This window comes from Anthonomus grandis, chromosome 12, assembly GCF_022605725.1.
Source record: "Anthonomus grandis grandis chromosome 12, icAntGran1.3, whole genome shotgun sequence".
Classification (NCBI taxonomy): domain Eukaryota; kingdom Metazoa; phylum Arthropoda; class Insecta; order Coleoptera; family Curculionidae; genus Anthonomus; species Anthonomus grandis.
The window spans coordinates 9,513,857-9,541,624 of record NC_065557.1 but is presented as its reverse complement, the minus strand read 5'-3'; the positions used below and the strand labels follow the sequence as shown (position 1 = coordinate 9,541,624).

The 27,768-nt window shown below is 27.4% G+C and overlaps 1 protein-coding gene across 2 annotated transcripts in view; it reads right to left on the bottom strand.

Annotated features, from left to right (window-relative positions):
* LOC126742712 (protein turtle homolog B-like) overlaps positions 1-27,768 on the bottom strand; it is a 472,815-nt gene that overhangs the window by 124,004 nt on the left and 321,043 nt on the right. For both annotated transcript variants that reach the window (XM_050449495.1, XM_050449496.1), the window contains exons 4-5: positions 24,911-25,024; positions 1,120-1,350 (exon numbers count right to left, since the gene is read on the bottom strand). In XM_050449495.1, the coding sequence (XP_050305452.1) occupies positions 1,120-1,350; positions 24,911-25,024 (345 nt within the window). The remainder of the gene's footprint in view (positions 1-1,119; positions 1,351-24,910; positions 25,025-27,768) is intronic.

Sequence of the window (27,768 nt, the reverse complement as noted above, 5' to 3'; positions counted from 1 at the left end):
AAAAACATTTTTTCCAGCGCATTCACCAGGTTTCTTCAGACTTTGGGGAGGCTTGACAAGCTTGGAAAGGCTTTACAACCAGTACAGGAAAAAATGTTCTCAAGAGCAAAAATCTTTAAAATATTTTCACAAAAGTCGGTCGTTTTAAAATATTTTTAGTTTGACCTTTTTGTAATGTTAGTTTGTATAGTTCAAAGTTAAATACCTAGCTTATTAGCTACAATAGACCTAGGGCCGTAGTGGAGGTGCCTTCCTCACAACAAACCTAATCTAGTTTTTTATTAATTTTAAAAGATTGGAGTATTGAAAAAGTACATTTTCCTCCACCTTCACCAAACCATATATGGCTCGTAGGTTCAACGCTTTTATTATTATTATCCAATGAGTAAAAAAATAGCAAGTAATTATTTCCCAGCGCATTCGCCATCTTCTCTCAGCTAAGTCTTATCAAAAGTTTCCAGTTTCTGGAAGTTCAAGACCATTCTAGAAAAAGAAATTAATAATAATGATACAGTCAAATCTTAAAAGGTTTTGGATTTTGATATTTACTTGGTTCTTCACCAACATATTCAAGCTTCAATATTTTCTATTCCTAATAATACTTTACATTTAAAGGTTAATTTGTGTTACTCGAGCAAATAGCCAAAATGTATTTCTTTGCCAACTTTCTTTGGATTAATAAAAGGACATACTTGCTGATAGTCCAAAAGAAAAAATATAGTCAAAACGAAAAATATTGAAATTATAGCACATGCCTGCTTTGACCCTTGTCATAGCTACTGGATCCTGAGCCAATAGTAAAGAAGGAAAGGAAATCCTGTCCTGAAATAGGTAGTATGTATAGCTTATGGAAGATATAGCATTAAGAGAGAAATGAAGGATATGACTTTGGAGACTGGGAACAAATCGAAAATCTTAAATTTGTCATGAAATATAAACAACAAGTTCTTTGATCATTATTTTAATTTTTCATAATAAAAGGTTCCATCACTTATCGCTTAGCGGAAACTTCAGTGTTAAAATTGTCTTTAATTTCTGAGTTAAATCTGAACTATTCATCAAATTAAAAATTGTTAATTATGTATAGAACCACATCTTTATGTTCAAAACTATACTCACAGTTCATATCTACATGTAGAGTTGCAGCATGTGGTGGGGTCTTATTGTTATTAGTAGCCTGACAGGTAATTTCCGAGTGTACATCTTTCCTGCTCAGATTCTCTATGCGTAAGTCACTCCTCACCAATTTTCCATTATTCGGAACTAAGACAGTTGGGGTGATGCCGACATTACTAGAATTTTCCACCGGCTGATCGTTGATTAACCAGGTCACCGTCGGTGGGGGTTTACCTAAAAAAAAACAAATAAAATTTAATTTCCTAACTGCAAGACACCGATCTTATTTTCCAGAAGACGCTTAACCTAACTTTCGCCTTTCGAAAGAACTTTTTCAATATGTTTCCACCGGTTTAGGTACGTATAAGTATTTCGATTTATTTTCTGTTGGTTTTAGGAAAAAGCTGTCGTTTTATGCCGCTTTTCGCAGTGATGCATTGCCGTACAAGTTGAATTTAATGGTGCAAGTTATCCTGAAAAATACCATTGTTGAGTTTTATTTACGAGAGTTGGAACGTTGGAAATTATAATGGAAATTTTGACAGTCGATTAGTTTCTGACGGTCCTGGGGCAATCTTGCTTTATTTTTTATAAATCGTGATTAATTTTTTTTTCATTCGCTAGTTCGACATCGAAAAAATAATACATTGTCGAAGTGTTTTTGTTCATTTAGGGAAAAAAACAATTTATTACGTATAAATCGAAGATATTGTCCGGCACACTATCTCAAAAAGTTTCCTGTTTCGAGCGGACGTTTTATGTCCAGATTTATTGCTTCAAAAGAAATCTAAATCATGCACCGTAACGTGAACAAATTTCGAACATACATCTCTTGGATGAGATCCATAGATCATGTAGGGCCTGAGAATGGGGCAATATTGTCAACGGAAAACTTATTTTTAGGGATTAGCTAGACCGTTTTGGTCCTGATTTGTTGGATTTCATTGTTTGTTGTGCATTTTATTTTAAAATTATTAACCTTATTTAAAAAAAAATTATATATATCACACAAACACTTTTATTCACAGCTAACTTAAGTAACAAGAGTTCGTAATATACACGTTAATTAAACGTATTCTACGTATAAAAATGGTATAACATCTTTATCGTGTCAAAAATATGCATTTTTTATATTAGTTTTTTTTAGAAAACGTATGCTATACGCATAATCTATTTTTTTTTCAGTTTCTCTTAGCACGTTTATTATAGTTAGCATAAGTGTATGGTTTTTCAACATATATCCGAATCATGTGGTATAGATATATAAAAATCGGTTTTTGGCTCGATACGTTAATTTCAATAGTATATTTTGTGGCCAGTTCGACTTTAGGAGCCTACTCTGAGCACCGACCAATATATTTTTCAGAATTTTTAATAAATTTAACAACAGTCAAAAATTTATTAAAAGAACTGGATTTTAACATTGTAAGTAAAACGTGTTTAAATGTTGTATATATATTGTTTACCCTATATCAAATGCCACATTAAAAATACATGTCTATGTTAAAATCTATAACATAGTTAAATGTTTGACCACACTAATGCGATCCATTAGGTCTTAGTCTCTATTGCAATAGGTGGTGTCTAATCGGTATAGAATATACCCGTGTTAAACGTATACTTGATACTGCAAAATATTCTTACATGATTTTGTCTAACCAATCAGGTCGCGTATACCTGGTCACCAATATAGTGTATAATTTATGCGCAAAAGTAGCATTTGTCATCTGATACACGTATTAGTTTATAAATAAAATAAAATTTAGTACACGCTTTTGGTATCTTTTTAATATCTAAGTAAACATACATATTTACAAATACGTTTGTAAAGGGAATATCAGTGTTTATATCAAAGTATAAGGTATTATTACTGTGTTTTTATTATATTGGTAAATACAACGCGCTCTATGTGTATGAGACTAAGTAATTTTCTCTGTCAATGTGGTATTTGAATTGTTTACTTAATTTTTACAAGCAGTTGACGGCAAGTGCTTCATATTTAAGAATTTAAAATATGTATGGACATTTATAATATGCAGCAGGTTTGGAAAATTATTTTAAATGTTAAGTTTATTTGTAATATTGGAAACCAAACAGTATAAAGCTATTTAAGACGTTAAGTATAGGTATACTGTATATTATTTAGATCATTAGATTAAATATATAATATGTTTGATATACATACCCAGTGATCCAAACTCTAGACTCATTAACGGAATTTTGAAATTCGTAAAAGATACAGTGTGGATCGGTTAACTTTTAACCAAATACCGTTACCTTTATAATACAGGAAAATTGTAATATTCTCAATTACGTAATATGTTGTACTTATTACCTCTATTTTATTAACCGCAAAAGTCTTTTTTCCTAATTTTTATTTGCTATTTTATTTTGATAAATCCTCTGGAAAAAAGTGCACTTTATTAAATTTCAATAAAAATTTAATATTTATTTTCTACAAAACTTTCAAGAGTGTCCTTTGGACATAGAAAATGTACTTATTTTTAAAAATTTAATAAATGTTTTGTTTCTTTTTATGAACAATAGTTTTTATTTTTGTAATTTTAGTAATGCTAAATTTATTTTATTAAAACAATGAATTTACCCTCTAAAAAGTATGTGTAGAATTCTAAATTGACGTGTTGTTTTGCTAAATTGTACGTTAATATTAAACTGACTTTAAAAAAAAAAATTTATAATTTTATTGGTTTTTAAAAAAATTGTTAAAAAATAGCAATACTTTACAATTTTGACGTCATTTCAAATTTCCGAAAATAATCAAAAACCATTAGAGTCAATTCTGGAAACCTTTCCAATTTAATTACCTTTCTCATATTGATGAAATAGTAATAATAATATAACAATATAAAAATCTGGTCATCAATATAGTATATAAATTATGCGAAAAAAGTAGCATTTATCATCTGATATACGTATTAGTTTATAAATAAAATCACATTTAGTACACGCTTTTGGTATCTTTTTAATATCTATGTAGACATACATATTTACAAATAGGTTTATAACGAGAATATAAGAACCTGTATATAAACGTAAGACGTATAACATTATACGTATATATATTATATGCACATACATTTAAATAAAATACGTTTATAAGGGGAATATATACATTGAAGTCGCGGAGATTTTGGAGCTTATTAAACGTTTTACGTACATGCCAACGTGACGGATATTAGTAAATAATTTATAACGTTTATTATACGACTCAGTATTGCTTGGGAATTTTGGATGATTTTATTTAATTGTGTAAATTATGTTTTATTTTTTATGTTTTAATTTTTTAAGTACTAAATCTTTATTAAATGTAATTTTAATCAAGTAAAATCCTATAAATTACTTGTGAAATTATTGAGGACTTAAAATTATTAAGGTAACACGTTAAAGGCTAAGCTAAGTTTATCCATATTTCAACTACTTTTTATTAAAATTTTATTATTTATAAAAAGCTTATATAATAAATTGTTGCACACAATTCGGCACTCTTTAATCATAAATATGTTAGACCTTTATTTTTTAATCTCTGTTTAATACAAAACTCGTCACGAATGAAGTATCAGAATATAAAAGAATTATAGGTAAAGATGTGTCAGTAGTAATTGCAGATTCTGAAATTACTGAACAATCTAACAAATATTTTAGTAGAGTGAAGTAAATCTATAATTTAAAATGAAAAGGTCTTTGAACAAAAACTTTAATGGAAAAATAAACAATGTAAACTTTTTTTAAATACGAATATTGCAACTAATATTTTTACTATGTAAATTAATTTACTAATGTTAATATTGGAAACAGTATTTTTAATTACTTTATTTGTATCGTAGATAAAATATTTCACAAAATTTCAAATAAAAATTCTGTCTGTTATGCTGACAATACGGTGCTTGTAGTTCAAGAAAACACTTGAAATTAAACACAGAAAATGCTTTAACCAGTGTAACTTTTATTATTTAATTGTTAAAAGCTTGAAAATAAAAAGAAATGCCTTACAAACGCATTTGGCAATGTGAGAGGCAATGTTTGCTACTCAATTTTGTTAAATCTTATTTAGAATACAAAAAGCAACTAAGAAGAGTAGATCAATCAGTAAGTTCATGAGATACTACTCTGTAACACATGCTTAGGTTTAAGCCAATATAATTATATAGTTAACGATGACAATAACATTCTAGTTATTTGTTATATTAATTTTGATCTTAGCTCTATAGCAAAGAGTGTTGGTTTGATAAACATTGATAATTTTCATCTACATCTGAATATATCATTTTATAGCAATTGCTATAATAATCTAAATTGAATGCCCATTATAATTTTAAAAATGCAAATTGTGATTAAATCAATTATTAGTTTTTAAGTTTTAACTGGTTGTTTTTTTCCTCTTTTTCTTATCTTCTTTTATCATTAATTTCTTTGCCTCTTCATTACCTCCCTTTACTCTATTACCCATACATTTTCTGTCTTTTCTCTGGTATAATATTCAGCAAGCATGTTGAGCTTAAGTTGGGTTAATTTAAATTTACTCAGGGTGAAAGATTTATTCGGTTATAATATTTGTTTCACCCATAGCTCAATACAGATATGAATTGAGATTCTTTTTTGATCAAAAAGGTTACGCTATAGTGATCTTCTTAGTAGCAAGATTTTATTTTATTTAACTCCTTTTTCTTCTTTATGTTTTTTCTTTCTTTTTGATTTTAATAAGCTCCAGTTTTCTTAGACTTAAACTGCTGCTTTTACGCAACAATGCTTCAGATAATTCCCGTTTTATCCCCCAATTCATTTCCTAATAAATTCCCCTAAAATTATCAACGTTTCAACTAAACAAGCAACGCCGGTAATTATAGGAGTATAAACGCAAACTCCGTTGACAAGCCGGTTTAGTTCTAATCCTTTGTACGATGCAAGAATGTTACATATCGCCCGAAAACATATAAACGGGACTCTTGCTGACGTGCCTTAATGCCTCCCGAAATTAATTCGTTGTATTTGAATGGCGGAATCGTCTGGATTTCTAAATGTCTAGGTGTCACTATTTGCGTTGTGGAAACCCTGCTGGGGATCTACTGCGAGTACGTAGACAGATCAGTCTGGCTATGTACTTTACGATAGGTTCTTGTAATATGAAATTTTCAAAACAGGTTTTTAGGGAATTAGTTTTATGGTGTTCAGGTTATTGTTATATTTGAAATAATACAAATTTTTTGCAACTAGTTTTAAAATAGGTTGCGGTATTTGGATAAAAATTATTATAGGAAAAATACTGATATTTTGACATTTATTTGTCACTAAATTTATGTGCTTATGATGATGTAAATTATCTTAAGGTTTTTTAAAATTTACATTTAAGATAGTTTAACGTCTAATGGAATCAGTGATCCTTGTACTAAACACTTAGCGATGATAATAATAATGCAAGTAAGTCTTATAGAAGCATATACTTCAGTTAAATTAACGATCAATTATTGAACTTTAAAAAAGGGTATTGTCACCTATACATATTATAATATGTCAACAGTTGCGACAATACTTTGATCAACATATACTGTTATATATTAGACAACCTAGGAATCTGCTGAAGTATGGAGAAATAACATTAACAAAGATAGTAATTAATATATTTGTAAATTTTCAACGTGGTTTTGATAAAATAAATTGTAAAAGACATATTAAATTGTAAAATATATGTATATCATATACGATTCTGTTAACAAGAGGGAAAAAATTTCGGCATTTAAAAGACTGATACAGGATTTACATTTATAGTTTTTAAAGCAGATTACTACACCTCAAATATTTGATGAAATTATTCTGAAAAATCAGCGTTTTTCGTCGGTAATATTCAATCTAATAGCACAGTTTTTGTATTAAATATTATCGACGAAACCAGCTATTATTCATGCATATTATTTTAGAAAACAATGATTAATGAAAAATTTCTTGCTGGTATGTTGTGTAGTGTAGAGGCTACCCTTACCTTAATGAAACTTACTACCTTACTACCCTTAAATTAATGAAAAACGTTTTTTTTTGTAAAAAATTAAATTCCTCAACGTATATCAAGCGAACAGGTATGTACATCTGGTTTAAACTATGAACAAATGATTATTTAACTATCGTGTGTTGCTTGGATATATATTTAGTTAGTAAATTTTGTTACATATAAAACCGGGTGTAAAAAATGTTTGCATTCAGGTTTAAGTATTCAAATTAATAAATCAGAACTTTAGTTTGTCACTGAAATAAAATAGTGGTTTTATTATATTAATATATTAGTGGTTCTTTTAAATTAACAATAATTTAATTTTCATAGTTATGTAAATTATATTTGTAAAAGGATTGCCAAGATAATTAGGTTTTTTTAGAGTAAAATGTTATTATACAATACAATTATTATGTTATTGCCAGAATTAGTCACAACTTTAGGATATATTAAAAACAATGTTATTTCAGACATTTATGTTAAATTCAAAATTTAATTCTTACTCCTAATAGCTTATTTTTAAAGTCCCTAAATTTTCATGTTATTTTTTAAAATTAAAGCAAGTTATTTTCTTTACCTATTTTATTATTTAATTTCGAAACCAGTTATGGTTTTTAAATTTAAAATAAATATTATCAACTCTCCGACTTAATTTTTATAAGCATATAAATAAACGTTCCTAAATAAATTTATTTATTAAAATAAAGTTTCATTAAAAATGAAACTTAAGATAAGAAAGCTCATGTAATACATCAATGGTTTATTATCCTCGCTTTGAAGATTTATTCATTAAATAATATATAACACTAATAAAAATGTTTTATATAGAGATATACAAAAACGTTAATTTATATTTTTTTTATTCTAATAGAATCTTTAAAATTTTGCGCAGCAAAAATATGGTAGTTGTTGTTGTATATGGGTAGGAGCTTTATAATATTTGTACCAAATTGTGCTTTTCTAACTTCCTTAGGTTTCAGATTTTTGCATTAAAAGTTTTCAAATAGACACCCTAACTATTATTAAATTTTAATTATTTTTAATTTTAATTATTTTGAGTTTAACGGGATTTTTTGATAGCATGTTCTTATGATAAATAAAATTTATTTATGCTATCAAAAAATCCCGTTAAACTCAAAATAATTAAAATTCAATAGACTAAAGTAAGGAAAACTGAAAAGATAAAAAGCTGACAAATTCAATAAACCTATTTTTCAAATATTCCCTATAACTATATAATATAGCTCAATATGTTAAAATAAACAGTATTTACTTTCTTTTTTTTTAAGAACCTTTAACATGAAAATTTCATATAAATGCCCCAAAAATTCGTATCCATCCCCTTCTAAAAGTAAAAGAAAACAAGATAAAAATATTATTTATTATTCTTATCATTTTCAGTTTTATTTTCTTTCACGTTCGTCTTCCTACAAAGATTCTTATCGATGATTATTTATAATCCCAGTCGCAATAATGTTGAATCATTGAGCACAAAGTGAGGGGGCTTCGGAAAACATGAAATTATTACTGCTTACTAGGGGCAGGATCATTGGAGATAAACTGGGTCATAATGGCCTTCCGATGTACCTAGAAAAAGACTTTTCAATAACACTTTTGTATTAAATAAATTTTTTATTGTAATCAATGAATAAAAATATATAATTTCTTTTACATGCACATTTAAAGAGCTTCTCTATTTTGTAATAACACTTATTCCTTTAAAAATTGAAAAATATGGACACCATTCCATTAGGAAATTAAAATCGAGATAAAAATTCTGATTAAGAGTGACGCAGAAACTCATTTCACTCTAAAAAATTATACCCACTATCTGATGCTAAAAAACTCGCCGGGAAAAATCATTAGTTTGAATTCTTTTGGCGTGTTAAAATGAAATAACAAAAACGGCTATTTATGTTTAATTAGCAAAAATTCCAATCGTTTTTTGCTTAGAATTTCTGGGCAAAAAAATCCGCAACACTTAATTGATTAACTGTTTAAATATGAAAGTAAATTAATAGCTTGCAAAGGCATTATTTATACAGTATATATTAAAAAGAAACAATTATAAATAATATATCCAGAAGCTCAGCAAACGATTTCCCAAAACCGCCATTTCCTGTTTTCTTTGCCTTTTAAATTAAACGTCTGAAGCTAATTTAAAGGGGAACTCCCCCGCGCTCTCCATGCTTCTTGCCCATATACTTCAAGTGAGAGCTTAAGCAAATGTTTTCTTTTAAATGTACCCTGAAGCCAGGAAGAACATACACATGCCAGTTTATTTAAAGCGGAAGTGTCTAATGGCCTTTGGGTTTTATTTCCTATAGATTGTGTTCTTTTCCGTTAAGATACCCAAGGGATAACAGAAATTTTAAGTGTTTTTTTGGGTTGTGTATGTGGGTTAAACACTCTTTAGCCCTTTTACCAAAAACAAATTTAGATGTATTTTACATTGAGTTTAATACGGACCTTTTTTTCTTCTGCACCAGATCAAAGAACCTATTAAAAACCATGATTAACATTTTAATTTTTTAGGACTCAAAAATTTTTAACCAAGGTACTTTTAAAATCACTATTGTGATATATATTTTATCACTTAAGATCAATTTAAAGCCTATTTTAACAGAAATAATTTATCTTTGGTCATCTGAGGTCGGATTGTAAAGATGGTCATACGAAGTTAAGCATTTTAGTCTATTTTGCAGGAGACTTATATTGTCTCCTGCAAAATCACAATCAGTCAATGGATCTTCTCTTTCAAAATAATTGTTAAAATTCGGTCAGATATTGATGAAATGTTAATCTATTTTTAGGAATATGCGCTACATTAGGCTTGGGATATTCTGTAAAATCAATTAAAAAATTACCTAAAGTTAAATACGAAAGATCCAACGGATTACTAGAAGGGAGACAGAGACGTCGAGAAATTAAATAATTTTTTGCTCCTACAATAATGTTGTTGCAACTCAATGATTCAACTTAAATAATGGCTATGTAGATCTGGGTGTCATCAGTATTTTAGTCAATGAAAATGCAGCAAAGTTTTATCACCATTTGAGGCCTACACAAGGCAAAAATAAGGGTCCTTAACAAATTATTTCTGCTAGGAACGAAAAAAGTGTATAATAGCCATTTAAGTTATGCATTAAATATAATAATTATGTATTTGTTTTATGATCCATATGTTTCGGTACCGGAGAAATTATTGTGGAGCAAATTCAATATTTTCGTTAATATTTCACATAATAACTCATTTCAGAATTCCCATTTTATGTCTCTCCGTAAAACTTTATTTTATTTGTTCATTGTTACACATTATTTTTTTACATTTATACCAGTTACAGCTGTCTGTATTAAACTATAAACCATAATAGAAATTATTTATACTAGAAAAAATTGTATCACAGCCATTTAAGTTATGCATTATATATCAAATGTAGTCAGTATAATTTATGCACGTTTATATTTATATGTATTTATATATGTTCTTTAGGATCCACACGTTTAAGGGATTCTTATGTTTATATACATATTTTTGCAAGTAAAAAAAACTGCTGGAATTATTATTTTATTATTTAAAAAACCATAAGTTTTAAAGCAGCTATTTTACTAAAAAGCTTAATAACTGTTTAAAAAATCGTTGTACGGATAAATTTTTTATCAAAAAATATAACGTGGTCAATCTTTAAAAATTACTTCTGAGATCAATATTTGAATATTTGATTGGTAAAAAAGGCAAATATTGGCCAAATTATTTTGCTTTAAATTTTTTTTTTAATATTATTCAAATATTCATGGCTAAGGTAAATATATTATAACCTTATCCCCCCACCCACCCCAGACAACTTACCAGTAAGAAATTGTATTCAAAAGTCTTTGTTTTCAAAATAATACGCATGAATAATAACTGGTTTCGTCGTAAATACCTAATCTAATTTCACAGTTTGTTTATATAAATTTAATATAATTATCTATATGTATATTACTAAATAATAATATAAAAAACAGTGCTATTAGATTGGATAATATAGCAAAAAACGGTGTTTTTTCAAAATAATTCCTTACTGGCCAAATATTTGGGGTGGGTGGAGAAGTAAGGGATGTGTTAATAAAAAAACAATGATTTTGCAAAAAATAAAGATTTAATATTTAATTACACCAAAAGGTCTAAGTTACCGGTGCGTCTTTAATAAATAAAAATAATATTTGATTAACTAACACTGTTTATTTAAATTTGATATAATTTTATATATAAATATATTTCGTATAAAAACAGCATATTTAGATTGAATATTATGGATGAAAAACAGTAAATTTTTAAAGGAATTTATCAAATATTTAACGTGCGGTAATCGAGTTTAAAAACTAGATATGCAACTCTCTTTATACGAATTTTTTTATTGTTGAATTTTTCTCCCTTTTGTAAGCAGGATTGTATATAATATAGGTATATTCTACAGTTTAATAAACAATAAACCTTAACCATATACGTTTAGCAAATATATTTAAATTAAAAATTTACAAGAAAATCGTTGAATAAATATGTATTTAACGATAATAATTTATGATGTGTTACTTGAGTCCTATCGAAAACAAAGCTCCGTAAACTTAAAAATCATTTTATCACAACAAATAATCGAAATGTCCTCCGTTAGTCAACTGACAACAGCCTAATAGACTTAAAAACTTCTGCTGCACATTTCGAACCATTTCGGGCGTTATTTGACGTATTTCTTGACGGATGCGTTTTTTAAAGTATACCCTTAAAAAAAAGTCTAGTGGTATTAGATCGGGTGATCATGGTGACCACTCAATAATATGGCTCCTTTCAATTCACCTGTTTGGAAAAGTGTCCTGCAAAATAATTTCCAGAGTCTTGCTGGAACCAGATGTTATGGTATAGATAAAATTTTCGGATTTGCCGGAAAAGAAAAAAGGGTCAGAAAAAAGGGTAGCTAGAGCTAAAACAAGTTCTTCTTTTAGAAAACTCAGGTATCTACAACCTGTTTTATTTTCTCTAAGGAAGAAAAGCCCGATAACAATGTCACCAAGAACGCCAGCCCACATGTTTATTTTTCGATTGAATTGTGTATATCATTGATGAAATTCTTAGAGTTCTTGATAAAATTGCATCTTATAGAGTGGTATTTATTTGTAAATATATAGTTTTTTTCAATATCCATGTCCTTTGCTACCTGCTTAGAACTTCAATTAACATGAGGATGACGACATCTAGTCAAGTCCAAGCGATTTATAAAAAACAAAAACATTACAAGATATCAAATTTATTCGTTATTTTACGACCACCCTGTATGTATGTTTTTATAAAGAAGTTCAGTAGGAGAAGTCCTCATAAGTAAAGTGCCAATTCCAATATCACGAGTGATGCATTTCGGCAATTGTTCTTCTCATTATTGGACTCTGAAATATATTATACACAACTTAAAAAGCATTTATTAATTTTTTTTTCAAAATATGAATTCAAAAAATACACACTAAATATAAAATTATAAAAAAACTTACGAATTGGCATACTATTGTGGAGAAAAGACTTCTCCCACTAAACTTTTCTATGTTACACTGACTCTACTTCATAATGAATTTTATACTTTCTTTAATGTTTATTTTTTTGATTGTTTTTAATCAGAAAAACTAAATATTGGTAATTTTTTATAAATGTATAGTCTTTTAATTATTAATTTTATATTTGTACTAATTTTTTAAATCGTTTTGATTATAAATGCATTTTCTGTTTCGTATAGGGTCCGATAATGACGAGTTCTCTCATTGAAATGCATCACTTGTAAAATTAAATTGGCGTCTACTTTATAGAGGAAAGACAGAGTAACTATTTCAAAATAGATTTCGTCAATACATAATTTAATATTTTAAAGCCTCATATATTGGAGTACTTATAATAATACTATAGTATTAAAGCATTATAAAATTGAAAACATTAATAAATCAATTGACAAGGAAGGTATTTGAAACTTATGTTAACAATAATTAAATGTTTATTTTAACAAACCAATAAAATTAAATTTTGTAAAATTGTAATTTCTAAAAAACAATTAATCATAAAACCTCACTAATTCATTAAAATTATCGCTAAACACCCCATCGTCAAGTTTTCATTTTTACCGCTTTAAATTTATTTTAAAAATCTCTACCGAATTTCGCTTTCTAAACCTGTTCCGGCCATAAAATCCTGAAAATCTTTTCAGTATTTTATATCATAAGCCGGCACTTTATTCCGTGCATCACGTCTTTATGTATCCTAACAATAAAGCGTTTACTGGAATATTCGGGGGGCTAAATGTGTGTTTCCAAGTTCCTAATGCGAATTGTGTGGCACGTAGCGTAACATATTTTAGAGCCTTACACAGAACGCCCAAGTTGGCTCTATCCCTCGGCAGCGCAAGAAGTTATGAATATTATTGGGAGGGGCTTACAACTGCTGCTGCTCCTGCTCACGCTGCTACAAGCTAAGAGTTCCTGGGTTATTAGGGCGAATGCTTTTGAACGAGAAATATTATTATGCCCTGTTTTGTTTTGTTAATTGCTATTGAAATTTTACGTAAGTAATGGTAAAATCTTAAATTTTAATGCTGGTCTGATATTTAGCTAAGTAATCCGACTTCTGAAAACGTAAATTAGTTTGACACAAGTTCGGAAACCCCTTGACTACCGGTAGCGCCGGAATAATGCGAGCCTGGCAGCAGGAGGCCGGATCAAACTTCATAAGTCCATTTAATCCCGTGGAGATCCGTTAGTTTTCCGAGACTTGTCTTAGGGAATGGATTGTCTAAATTTCCATTGAATGAATCAAAATTACTTTAATAATATTTTGATGATAATAAAACTTAGAATACATAAATCGAAATTTCACAATTTATGAATCAGCATGCTACCAGCAAAAGTAAATAACCCTATAACATAAATATTACAATAATTGTTTCATCTTATCCCAGAGTAGTATACATCTTGATAATAAATATCTTAGCTATTTTATATAATATATATAAAATAACTAAACTTCACCACATTTAATATTATCTACCTATATAGTACGATTGAATTCCTCTATATAAAAAAAAAATCAGATTAGTTACCTATTACATACAGGGCATCCAGAAATTACGCGTTAGAATTTCAGTAAGGGATCCTACATGAAAAATTAATGCAACAAACTGGTATACAATTTTTTTAAAAACTTAAAGTTAAGGAAGATACATGGTTTTAAATAATTGTATTTTCTTATTTTTTTTTAATGTTACTAGTGTTTTTTCTATTTACCCCAATAATTTGACACTAGTCGTCAATGACAAAAGGATTAAGCTGTCCTTCACCTTAGGAAAATTACTTGGTGCACCTATTGCATCACCGTAGAATTAGCGGTTTCCGAAAAAAAAATAATAAAACTTTTATTTTATCATACTAAAGAAAATTTACAATTTTAATTTACCATATTAATTTTATAATTCTTACAACTAAATGTATAGTTTTATGCTACGTATCAGCAAAGAATATTAGTGCTGTATCATCAGCGTATTCTAAAACTTTTCAATTCGACAGTAAGTAACACATATTATAAGCGTTAAAAAAAATGGTACGAAAACAGTGCCTTAAATAAATAGATTTGACCTTATTATATTTATAATTTTGAGGTTTTTTCACGGAGATAGATACTTTGGACATTCAAAACAGTCCCTCCTCTCACCTCATAATTCTGAAGAACCTCTAAAAGTTTGATATGGGACACTGTGTCAAACGCCTTTGGTAAATTAAAAAAAACTGCCAGGACGTTTTTACCTTTATTTCACTTACTTGAGGTATTTAATAAAAATACTGAAATTATGGTGTTGCTCATAAATTTTTTTCTGGTAAAACAATTTCTCTAGTCATTTTTACAAATATTCATTGCAGTAAATCATAACTAAAAAGCATTATTTGTGATAATGTTTGATTTAGTATTTAGAAATCTTTATCGGGGATTTTGAGACTTATTCTCATTGGTTACATCCGATACGATTTTGTAAATTTTTCTCAAGTTACCAGAATTCATATTAATTTGTTCTTTATATTAGTTAGTTTTTAGTATTTTAATTTGTTTATCTGTATAGTTGCTAGATCGATCTTTACCAAGTTTTTTTCACATTTTATCACGTTTTCTTAGTAAAATATTCAAATTTTAATATTAAAATTTTAATTCAATTAATTTTAATTTTTGCTGTGTTTTAATTATACAATAATTACATTCAGATGAGTAAATAATGCTTTGTATAATATTTACAAGCTCTTTAAGAAATAAATGCATAACTAAGATAGGTGACCTGTTACTATTATCCATGTCTGATTTTTACTGAGAAATACTTATTTTTGGCTAAGGTAATCTAACCGTATTAATTGTTTTATTTATATAGTTTTACTAATTAGTTAGTTTTAGTTAATCATTATGCATAAGATCATATGTATATCTGCAAAAAAATTATCAACATAGGTCATTGGACCTCTAATTTTTACACGAGGAATAGTTCATAACTTTTTTCCTAATTTAATTTTATATACCAATAGTGCTGGTTCTATTGCTATTGATTTAGTTTTCTCAGTATCTCAAGAGTTCTTCAATATTTAAGTGTTCTCGCAGCAATTGATTTATTATAGGATAATTAATTGCGAGTTGCCTGATTCTCTTGCTATTTGGCTTTACTTCTTTTTTGCTGTTCATGTTAAAAATGATAATTCTTTTGGTGGTTATTGTATGCATGAAAACAATTCATGCAACAATGCTGCTCAGCTTTACATTGATACCTCTAAGGATTTCCACCATATTAAGAATTATTCTTTATTAAAAGTTGCAGTCTTATATTAAAATACACCAGATGTGAACCATGTTTTTATGCTTAGATTTTTATACACTAGACAGGTCTCGAATAATATATGCAGTCTTCAGTTTACCAGCTTTTTAAAAGTAAATCAGTTGTCTAGGCAAATGTGGCCTATTTCTTTGTATTCTTCGATTGTATGTTAAAATTAATTTTTATATTATTACTACCATGTATATATCTATTTAATATTTTTAAATCATTTATTAAGCCTTCTCCGTTACTGAATTTCAAGACTGATATGCAACTCATACTTTTTTTCTAGTGTCTAAACTAACAACAGTTTACACTTGATAACGGTTGGAGATACTTACCAACCGAAACGTCGTGTTACATTAAATAAATAAGACAATGCAAGTCCGACAAGATTTTTTCATTTACACTTAATTTGTTCAAGTTTTTGTTTGCGTCACTTTTGATTATTATTTGACTTTCTCTTGTTTCTTTATAGATTCTAATTGGTACATTTGACATAATTTTGTTTATTTTAGATCTAATTTTTCTGCTAGTAATTTGAGTTTCCTGGGTCTGTTTTGGTTTTATAAAAAGAGTTTTTCATGACAATTTTGTGTTTTTTTTTAATTATCCAAATTACCAGACTAAGGTCTTACTGGTTTCAGCAAAGCTATAGGAGTTGCATTTAACTAACACATTTTCCTTTTTATTGTTTTAGTTTTCAACAGTATCTGTTTAGTGGATTCCTCTAAATTTGTCACTAGATTTACTATACTTATCCTATTTTGTGGTTGAATTAAATTCAACAGTAATTTTACTTTGTTAAGCTGCGGTTTACAGTTCATAGTTCAGAAAACTATATGATTTTCTCTTCCATAGATTGGATGGCTTTATATTATTGAGTATTGTATAGGGATTATCAAAATATTTATATTGTATGGCATAATATATACACAAAAAAAACATAATTTCCAGAAGATCCAAATTTTTTCCTTTTTTATATCCATAAATACACTACAAAACATTAAAGCTTTAAGTCCATTTAAGTTATGCATTAATTTAAAAAATAAATTAAAATAATTAAGAAAGAGGGTAAAGAAAAAAAATAGGCGTTTACACCCATTTTATTTAATAGATTCATATAAAGTCATAATAAATTATTTTAAATTAAAAACCAGCCATACCTGCAAGAAAAACTCGAAAAGAAAGCAAATCGTACACGTTTAGATAACATTCAATTCGCAACAAACTATTTTGTGTTTTATTTGTTTGCGTTTTGCTTTCTTTTGTTCGTGGCCGGTAATAGAAACGGTATCGCCAATTTCCAAGCTATACAAAACGGATTTTACAAAAAGAAAATAAAATCTAACTTTACAATCCGGATTTTATTTGAAATATTCCTTGTATGTGTTGTCGTAATATTCGTTTTAAAGAAAATGAAAACTTAGAGTAGTAAATTAATTTAACCTTCAAAGATTTTTCTTAATCTATCGCGAAGAAATTTAAAAAGAAAACTTCATAAAGTAATTAAGGCGCCTCAATAATTTTCCAATTACCACGTTATTGTCTGGACAAACTTAAACCTTTTTAAGACACAAGCATTCTTTTTTGGCGTGTTTTTAATTAAGTCCTTTATTTTCTGGTTAAAAAGGGGCTGCAAAGGACTTGGAACTTCCTATAGAGCAAAAATATGATTATTTTCTTCTTTGCTAATTACACGAAGAAAATTAAGAAAATAAATCATAAATAGAATAGAAATAAGAGTTAAGGTAATGGATTGGCATCATTATTTTTCTTTCTTAAATAAATCGTTTCTTATCTACATTAAATTGAAATTCATAGAGTAGTTTATTCAAGAGCTTAAATAGAGTTTAGTTAAGATGTAAACCTTAACCCTTGTCTTCCGAGCTTAGTACCGCATAAGACAAAGCAGATATCTAAAATTGCAAATTGTATTACCGGATCCTGCGTTACTTATTCATGTTCTAGATAAATGAATTTATTATCATAGATATTTCGGTAAAACCCAAGTTGTAAATTTAGTCTGTTATAACTAGATTAGAGACCCCATTTGGTTCATTTAAAGTATATCTAGTTAATGGGTTAGTGCTTTATAGAAATTTTAAAAGTAAGATTGCTTAAATAAATATTTTATTGGTTAAAGGTTTTTTTTAGTTTTTCTAGTTTCATCTACAAATTTAAAACGTTTCCAAAATAATTAATAATTAATAATTACCTACTAAGAGATTTAAAAATAAAATCGCTTTTAATCCCATTAGGTATTTTTAATTCTATTGTTAAGTTCTACTGTTAAGATAAATATTACATCTAACCAAAAAAAACAAAGTTTTAATTTATTACTGCTCGCTGATTGTTACTGGTATGTTTTTCTTTTTTAATTATGTTTTTGCTAATACAAAAACTGAAACAGTTAAACCTTAAACATATATGAGACGAGGAAATGTTTTTTAGTGCGAAATTAATTAATTATAATTTATCTGCTTTTAATAAATAAAGAAAACATATTTTAATGCTAGGATAATTATTTTTCTTTTTAAACCCACATGGATACAATACAACAGTGTGTTTTTTAGTAGCGGTATTAAAGCTTAGTTAAATATATTATTATATATTATTATCTCAGTTGATAAAATAAAAAAATCGTTTCCTTATTGTTCACTAAACCAGAAAACCATTTTTTTTTTATTTTTTAAGTAATATATATAATCATTTAATATAAAATTAGTTATTATCTGATCTCTTAAAATCACTATCGAGATAACAATTTTATTGCATCCAAGCGCAGAGTAGCCAATATACCCATAATATATATATTTTTTTTAATTTCATAATCTAATAGGGTATGTATGACTTATATTTATTTAAACAAGTGATAAAATTTAAAAAAAAATTGTCGAAATTAAAATAATTGTAAAATATTTGTTAGTAAGAAAACATCGTAATATGTTGAATAAATTAACTGCAATATAAAATTTATTCAACTAATAATACTTTATATTATTAACAAGCAGTTGTATTTCTGCAAACTTATGTATAACATAAATGAGTGGGAATGCCACTTCTATACCAACATTAATTTTAAGAAAATAAATATTTTTTTAACATTTTTCACTCTATTTGAATAATGTTGCCATACAATTTTAGAAAATTAATAAACCTTAATTAAATTGGCATTTTAAAAATGTATATAACAATATTATTTATTTGTTTTAGAATGAAGCTAGACTTTTTTTAATAAAAAGCAATTTAATTAAATCCGAGGCACTGCAATGGCGAAATAGATTCTCTCATTTCATTTAAGGACTGATAGAATATGTTCCTAGCTTTTATATTATTGTACTTAAAAGCAAGCTAAAAAATCAGATAAATGTTCTTATTTTAAGTAAATTTTCTATTAAATCTTTTTATAAAAAATATCATTTAACTATACAACAAATTATTTATTTAGAAATCTTCTTAAATCCTTAATAACTTTTATAACTATATGAAACACACTTTTTGCTATCGTGTTTTCATAAAAAAAATCAGCAACAAGGGTCTCGCACTTAAAATTCTCCAATACCAAGTGAGCCTCTACATTAAATACAATTTGATACGAGAAATGGTCTTGTATATATGCTCACATAATACTATCGAATATCTACAAATCGACTATAAATATTTGCCTGAGTTCGGGATGGAGAAAATTCGCATGGGCATTCGTATCTGGAAGTTAATTTTGTTTTCTTTTGTGCCAGTCGGACCGGGAGCCTGGGGATTGTCAATATCAGTTCAATTACTGAAAGTTCGGAAAACGGCCGAAAAAAGTACGTATAAAGGCAAAGAGCAACGATATTATTTTTCTGAAGCATAGTGCAGTTTGTTTTGTACTTTTTAAAAGCGTAAAGCATGCAAGTGGACTTCAAGCTTAACAACAAACTTAAATTAATTTTTTTTATTGGGTTCATAAAACTGACAAAAATAGCCAGTCGGTTATTACTTTATAAAGCGTCCAATCTTTTCCCCATTTTATATATAACTCCGAATCATTTCAAAAACGATTGCAACAATCTCAGGACACGTAACATCTTTACCGACGTATAGAAGATTAAATTGAACTAACTTGTCAACCGAGTTACATTTTCACTTCTACACATCCTCCCTTGTTTGCCGTAAATCCGTATGATACGATCCAGATTATCTCCGAACTTTGCTTTTCCCTTACTTGTTTTAGCTAACGTAGTACAGTTCGTACAGTTATGCAGCCTTTATAAGTCTCTGCACTCTGTCACTTTGTAAATATGATTATCTTGATAGTTTAGTTGGTTGTTGCTTGGTGGCATTAGAGTTTATTTTGCCTAATGTTTGCTTTTGAAGTGCATTACCAGAGAGAGGTACTAATTCAACAGGATACAGTCGTGCAACATTTATTTTAATTACTTCTAGTTTATATTTTATGTATTATTTAGATATTTGAGAGAAAATGATATAATAAGAAGATTTAAGAATAAATTATGTGAGAAATTAGTTTATTTAAAAGAAATATTAACTGACTAAGGAATAGTTTCTTGGAATCACATATTCAAGTAATATGAAATAGTTTCTAAGCGGTAGAGTTAAGATTTTTGTGTAAAATTTTATTACTATTTATTGTATTTTCCATAAATTTTGTGCATAAATTAACTGTGTGCTAGCAATAGTTTTATATAAATTTTATTTCTGCCCATTTTGGCTAGTTTTTGAAGCCACCAGATTTTAAAATGGGTTTGTCATTAACAAAAATTATTTACAAATATTTGAAACAAAAAAAAAGACATTACTATTCATTTAATTGCTCTAAACGACAATTGATTGAGCATTGAAAAATTTAAAGCATATAGGACTTAATGATATTTAAAAATTATAATTTGAGGTCTGATAACAAAAGTACAAAAAAAAATTAAAAATCAAAACAGCTTATATTAAATATTTCTAAAATTTACATTTTTAGGAATTTTCTGCGCTTTATCATTTTTAATTTAATTATAAATGGTTAAAGAGTTAAAGGAAGAGAATTGGGTAGAAGTAAATTTTGTATTTTACGCTTCAAATATATTTATATACATATTTTTCTTTTAACTCATGCATAACTTAAATGGATAAAAGATACATATCTTTCTTATTATCTTATATATCTTTTTATAACAGAATATAATCGTATTAGGTTTATTTAAATTACGTCTACTTTACATTTTATGGATAATTTAGCTGTTTGAACTTAAACTAATTTTTTTATTTATAAAATAATTACAATTAAAAGAACATTGATTTACTGATTCTTCAAATCACACATTAATTAAATCTGCATTAATTTATTAGAGACACAGTATTGAGTAATTTGACCTTATAAAACCTATTATAGTTTTAGGTCTGACACAAAAAAAATATAAAAAAATCCACTAACATGTATATACATAAAAATATTCCAAAAATATTAACTCATAAAAATAATACATATTTTTTAACTTATGCATAACTTAAGTGGATATGAGCAAATTCTTTTTATAAATTTGGCTTTTGTCTACTTTAAAAGGGTATTGCGTTTGACTTATGACATTAAAACAATGTCTGATGTTATTCAATTGCTTTAACTGAAAATTATTAAAAATATTAGTTGCTTTCGACTAAAAGCTAAAGGATCCTAAGATTGGCTTGTAAGTTTAAGCTAAATCTTATAATGAGGAGAAAAAAATAATAAATTATAGGTAATATTAAATATTTTAGTCAATAACAAACCTATCTATGATTTTATTAGAATACATAAACTATGGTTCTTCGTGAAGGACTTGGTTATAATAGCATAAATTATATTTTATGTGCTGATCAACACAAAATATGAAACAAAAATAATTTATTGACAAATGATGCTTGCTTTAACCACCATCATTTTTTTTAAAGACGATATCCCTCAAAGGATTAAAAAACAAAACACAAATACTAATAAAGAAATTAAGACACGTGAAAAAAATCATTAACTTAAGAAGTAAATCGGCTTAATCTTCTCTAATATTATTAATAATAGGCAGATAGATATATTAAGCAATATCACAATAATTATTACAGATTTTAAGCAAAACTCTAAATTTAAACTAATATTAGGTACAATCTCTTCTGCTTAATACTTGTTAACGTTGTACTAACAGGCAGTCACTTTGATCAAGAATATAACAGAGATCCGGTTTAGTCAAGAGACACTGAAAATTTTACTGAAATGCCATTCATTTCAGCTTTAATACAAACAAATATTAAATTCATAGTAAAGGCAATGGTAAAAGTATACAAACATATACTAACACCAAAATAATAACACAGATCATTCGGGATAAGTTAAGATTTTGACCTATTAGATTAGCTTTAGATGCCAAATATGTTTTAATAAGTTATTTTATCTATTTCAGGTATAATGTCGATAATCTAAATTATACATACTTCTATTTTTGAAGACAAAACTGAATATCTTCTATGCATATACTTACCATGGATCACAGATACATGACTCTGAGTATAACGATTCCGTTAATTAATAAAAAGGTTTATTTAATAAAATTTTTAGGAATCTCTTTTGAGCAATTAAGAATTTTTGTAAAATTGTTGATAACTTACTTAAAGAATTAAAGATAGAGAATTACGTAAAAGCAAATTTTTAGTCTTATCTTGTAAGTATTAAAAAATTAATTTTTCTTTTAACTTATGCATAACTTAAATGAATAGTAACAACCGTTTTATATATAGTAATTCAATTTTTGTAACTAAACGTTATTTAACGAATCAATTATTTGAGACTCAAAGTTAAAAATTCCAAACATAAGTTATTTCATCTATTTTGTATATTGTGTCTATGATCCATGAGGTCATAGCTACATGTAAATTTTATATTCTTTGTATATACCTACCGTGAATCGCAGATACATGACTCCTGGTGTAATAATTCCGTTAAATAATAAGAAGGTTTATTTAATATATATTATAGAACTCTCTTTTAAATTTTTGTAAAACTGTTTTGCAAAACTACTCTAAGCAATATTACCAAAGCTGATGAAAAAATTCACAAGACCCTTATAGATAACCCTTAGTCATAGAACGTTTAATATTTCTTTCAGCTTTTTAAATGTAAATATTAGACTTTATAATTTTGAACTATTCTATGTGAAGAACTCATTTTAAATTAGAATTTTAAATAATATCCAAGGACTTAAGGCTAACCAAACGATTAGTAGCAAACACATTTATATTTAAACTATTTAATATTATATTTATAAAGTTTTGGTTAAAAAAAAATTATGTTTTGTAAAGGAAACTGTTGGTTATTCTCATCATAATTAACTGTTAATAGATTTATTATTTTGGATCTCTTTAAAGTTTAAATTTGGCATTTTCCCAGGAACCACATTCATATACGATAATTCTGTCATTAACAACTCCCTTTGATGGAATTTTAGCAAATTAATATTATACGTATAGAAAAGCATTAATACAGTCGCTAATTCCTTCCACTTCACAATTAAAATCATTTACTGAACGTGTTTTTTCTTTTTTTTGACAGGTAGCTAAAATAATTTAAATACAATTCCTCTTATCCCAATGTTTTGTAGTTTCTTCATTATAAAATTGTGGTTAACTGTAATAAGTTTTATCAACGTCTATAAATACGGCTATCAAAATTTTAAGGTTCTCCAAATGTTTTTATAGTTTAAAAGGATAATATTCGATTTTTAAATATTGATTTGTAAAGTTTTGCATACTTTTATGTTAAACTAATGATTAAAAATAACTTTATTAATAATTAATTTAAATAGTTCAAGTATTAAAGGTGTAATTTCTTTAATTAGTTTAATCTTTATATTATTGTGTCCTGGTGTTTATTGTTATTTAAATAATTAACACATTATTCCACTTAAGACCGCTGTCAAAAATATGAATTTAGAAATTACCGTTGGCTTAAAATTATCACTTCTATTTATTGTTATTTTAATCGCTAAATTATTTCTCACATTTGCAAGAAAAGCATTAAAAGTATTTGCGATTTCTCAATCACAACTTAGCCTACTCTTGTTCCAAAATCTTATTTCTGAATGCTATGTATGCTGAATCTATTTTGTTTGTTTTATAAATAATTTGAAGTATCTATTTTTTTTGTTTTTCTTTTATTATTATACACATTTAATTGATTCCTATATGTATTATACTGTTGTCGCTTAATATAATTATTTTTATCTCTGAGTAAATTTTGATATAATTTATACCTTTTTAAAATTGATTCTATTAATTACAATATCTTTTATGATTTCATTCAATATCGCATAATTTGGATAACTATTTATAATATTTTTATAAATATCCTATAAATAGTTCCCCTAACTTATGCATAACTTAATAAGATATGAATCAATACTTGTGATTAATTTGGTTGACGCTTAGTTTGGTTACTTTTAATTTTCTTTTCTTTGTTTATGACATTCTAAAGTTTTATACTTTTTAATATTTTGATTGAGTTTTTCGGACATAATCTTAAAGGATATGATTCAATTTTTCCTATAAATCAAGATACTGCCAATAATAGACTATTACTTCTTATTTTTCTTATCATTTAGCTCTTATATCATTGGCAGTTTTTTCCATATACTCATAAAACATAAAAACACCGACGAGTACTTTTTATGCCTCAATAAAAATCTTTTCGCTCGGTTCATCGCATTTTAAAAGAAAAACCGACCAAAAAGAAGCAGAAAACGAAAAAAAAGAACGAATTGGAGCGTAGGACGTTGATTAATGATTGCGCAACGGTGTGTCGGCAATTATTTAAATCGATACAAACGAAGTGCAATTAGATTTTCGTCGGTCGCGAGAGAGCGAAAAAACAGTTTTTCATAGCGGGAAAAAAAAGGACGGGAATTACTTTAATCAGTCTTCTTACCTCCAAATACGTCACAGCGTAAAGTGAACGACGCTCCTTCTGGAAAGGGTCCGACAACGGAAGATAATGCTTGGCCTGTTTCTTCGTTTGAAATTGTTACTTTTGTTGGAGGCACTGAAAAACAAAAGATTGTATTATTTATCGAAAAGCAAAAACAATATCTAAAAACATATTTGAATGAAATATTAAAACAGCTTTGAATCAATATATAGAGTTATTACATAGTGATTAATAAAATATAGTGAGAGAAAAACCAAAATTATGTAACTTTGCGAGCAGCATATTATGGTCTATAGTAATAAATGCCTTGCTAAAATCCAGAAGCATAAGGCATTTAATACTATGATTTTCCTAATTTATTGTAATGCCATCAACCAGTTTAAGAAGAAACGTAGTGATACTAAAATGTTTACGGAAACTGGACTGGCTGAGTAGCAATAATAGATAATTAATACAAAAATAACCTCATTTGTTTGCAGATATGCTTTTCTAAAATATTAGATATTACTGATAGAATACTTATTTGTTTTTTATTGACTTTTGGTAGTGGAATTTTAATCGCCTGTTTGCAACAGTCACGATAAACATTTTCATGAATTCATTTATTTATTTTATTTTAAAGTGCAGTTACACAGAAAGACAAATACAATTTGAAATCCCTAATTATTATACTACCCTCTTCACTTGCTGGACTTTCAATTGAATTTATGTGGTAATGCAAATAAGGCTCATGCAGTAGATTTAAAGTTAAAGGCACAGTTAGATTGTCATGCCTATTTTGCTTATACCACAAAATCCTTTCGTTAAGGGATGTATCAGCAGCTGTATTGCGCAATGGGCATAATATTTATTTATGTTTGTTAAATCTGGTGAAATAGACCTGGTTTAAAAAACTCTGCTAATATTTCCTTTTTGATAAATATTTCCCTGATGTCTTACAAACTTCCAATCTGATTAAAAACAACATCCGCGTCCTCTATAAGTTTTAATATTACCATATAACTTGTAAAATGAAAGTAATAAGGGCACAACGGCACATACTAGTCGCACTTTGGTAAAACTTTACGAGCCGTACCAGCCCTACTTTGTAATTCACGTGGCTGCAAAAAGCCGAGCTTTTAGTGCCTGACGGCCAGAGCCATATTTAAAAAAAAAGAGCCCCGCGTGCTACAATTTATACATATTTTTTATTTCTCTAAAAGAAGAGAGAGCGCATTGTTTTTAATCCGCCGCGTAAAACGATATGTTTTCGGGCTATTTACCCGAATGAAAAAGATAATAATTTTCTATGCGCCGAGCTGGTTTTTAATTTGCGCTTTTGTGGCGTTTTGTTTCCTGATACCAGTTTTAACGTTTTGTTAAACATTACAACAGTAGTTTTACATTATAATATTGTTGATGAGCTCGGAAAAAAATTCACCCATATTATTTTTAAGTTTATTATGGTCACGTCAAAGCTGCAAAATTAGAAAACAACAATTTTTGTAATGGGGTAAACTACGTATGAAGAACAAAGAAGAAGACAATTTGTTATAACAGCCTTATTAAAAGTTATGCATAATATCGGCGTAAGAATTGATGCAAAAAAACTAATATCACTAATATTGCTGGACTTCGCTAAAGCTTTTGTTGATAGAGATCACAATCTACTTTGTTCTAACTTAAAATATATTGGATTTAGTGATAATCCAATTTGGTTTTTTGAAAGTAATTTTTTTTGATCGAAAACATAATATGAATCTTGATGACAAGTTACAAGTTATCAACTGCTTCCCCTATACAGTGATTTTATTTTAAAACGCACCACCCTTAATAACATAGTAGGCGTAGTGCAATTGAATGGCCCGTACAGTCGCCAGACTTAACACCACTAATTTTTTTTTCTTTGGAGATATTTAAAAAGCAAAGTTTATAAAATCTTACCTGAAAATATTATTGATTTAAAGGATTGAATTATTCGCGAATGTAGTTGACAAAAACTTGCCAATGTTCGTGAGGAATTTTAAAACAGACTTTATTATTGTATTAGGATTAATGAAGCCCATTTTGAGCACTTAATAAAATAAATTCTGTGGACTTATTAAATTGTGATGATATATAATGGTATTATCTTTTTTAATCCAATGACACAGAGCAAGCAAACCTACAGATAAATCAAAATTTACATATTGTACATGATTTTTCAATTTTTTATAATTTTACGCTGAAAGCTACATAATCATATTTTTTACTCTTTAGATGCTTAAAAAAATTTCAAGATTGCTTCTCAAAATTAATTTTTTTTCAATTCTGTATACATCATTAGCCAAAAATATTTATTTTATGTTTGACTCGAATTTACGACTCAGGGAACATATCTCTGGAATCATACTCTACCATGGAAATTTTATATGCAAATCAAATGTACTTAGGTCAAATCTAACAAAATATGTGTGTAAGTCCCTAGTATTTATTCTATAAAACGGTCGAATTTTTATCTCTGTTTGATAATATGGTTTTCTCTTCCCCAATTTGTGATAATATCTGTTGTACAGGATATTTTAATTTGGACTACAGTGATATATTTATTGCTAAAGATGTTAATGATTTTAAGTTGTTATTAGATAATAAGGGCCTTATGCAAGTAAATTTGGATACAACGTGAATTTTAACAAACCATAAGTTCTCTTAAAAACTTAATATTAATGCCGAGAAAAATAAATGTTATAAATAGTGGTCCGTTGCCACTAAAAGTCTCTCATTATGAATTGATGATTTATTGATACCCTATTGTAAAAATTTGAAAAAAAATATAAACCAGTATTATTACTAATAATTTTCAAAATATTCTATTCATTTTTTATGCTATGAAAAATAAT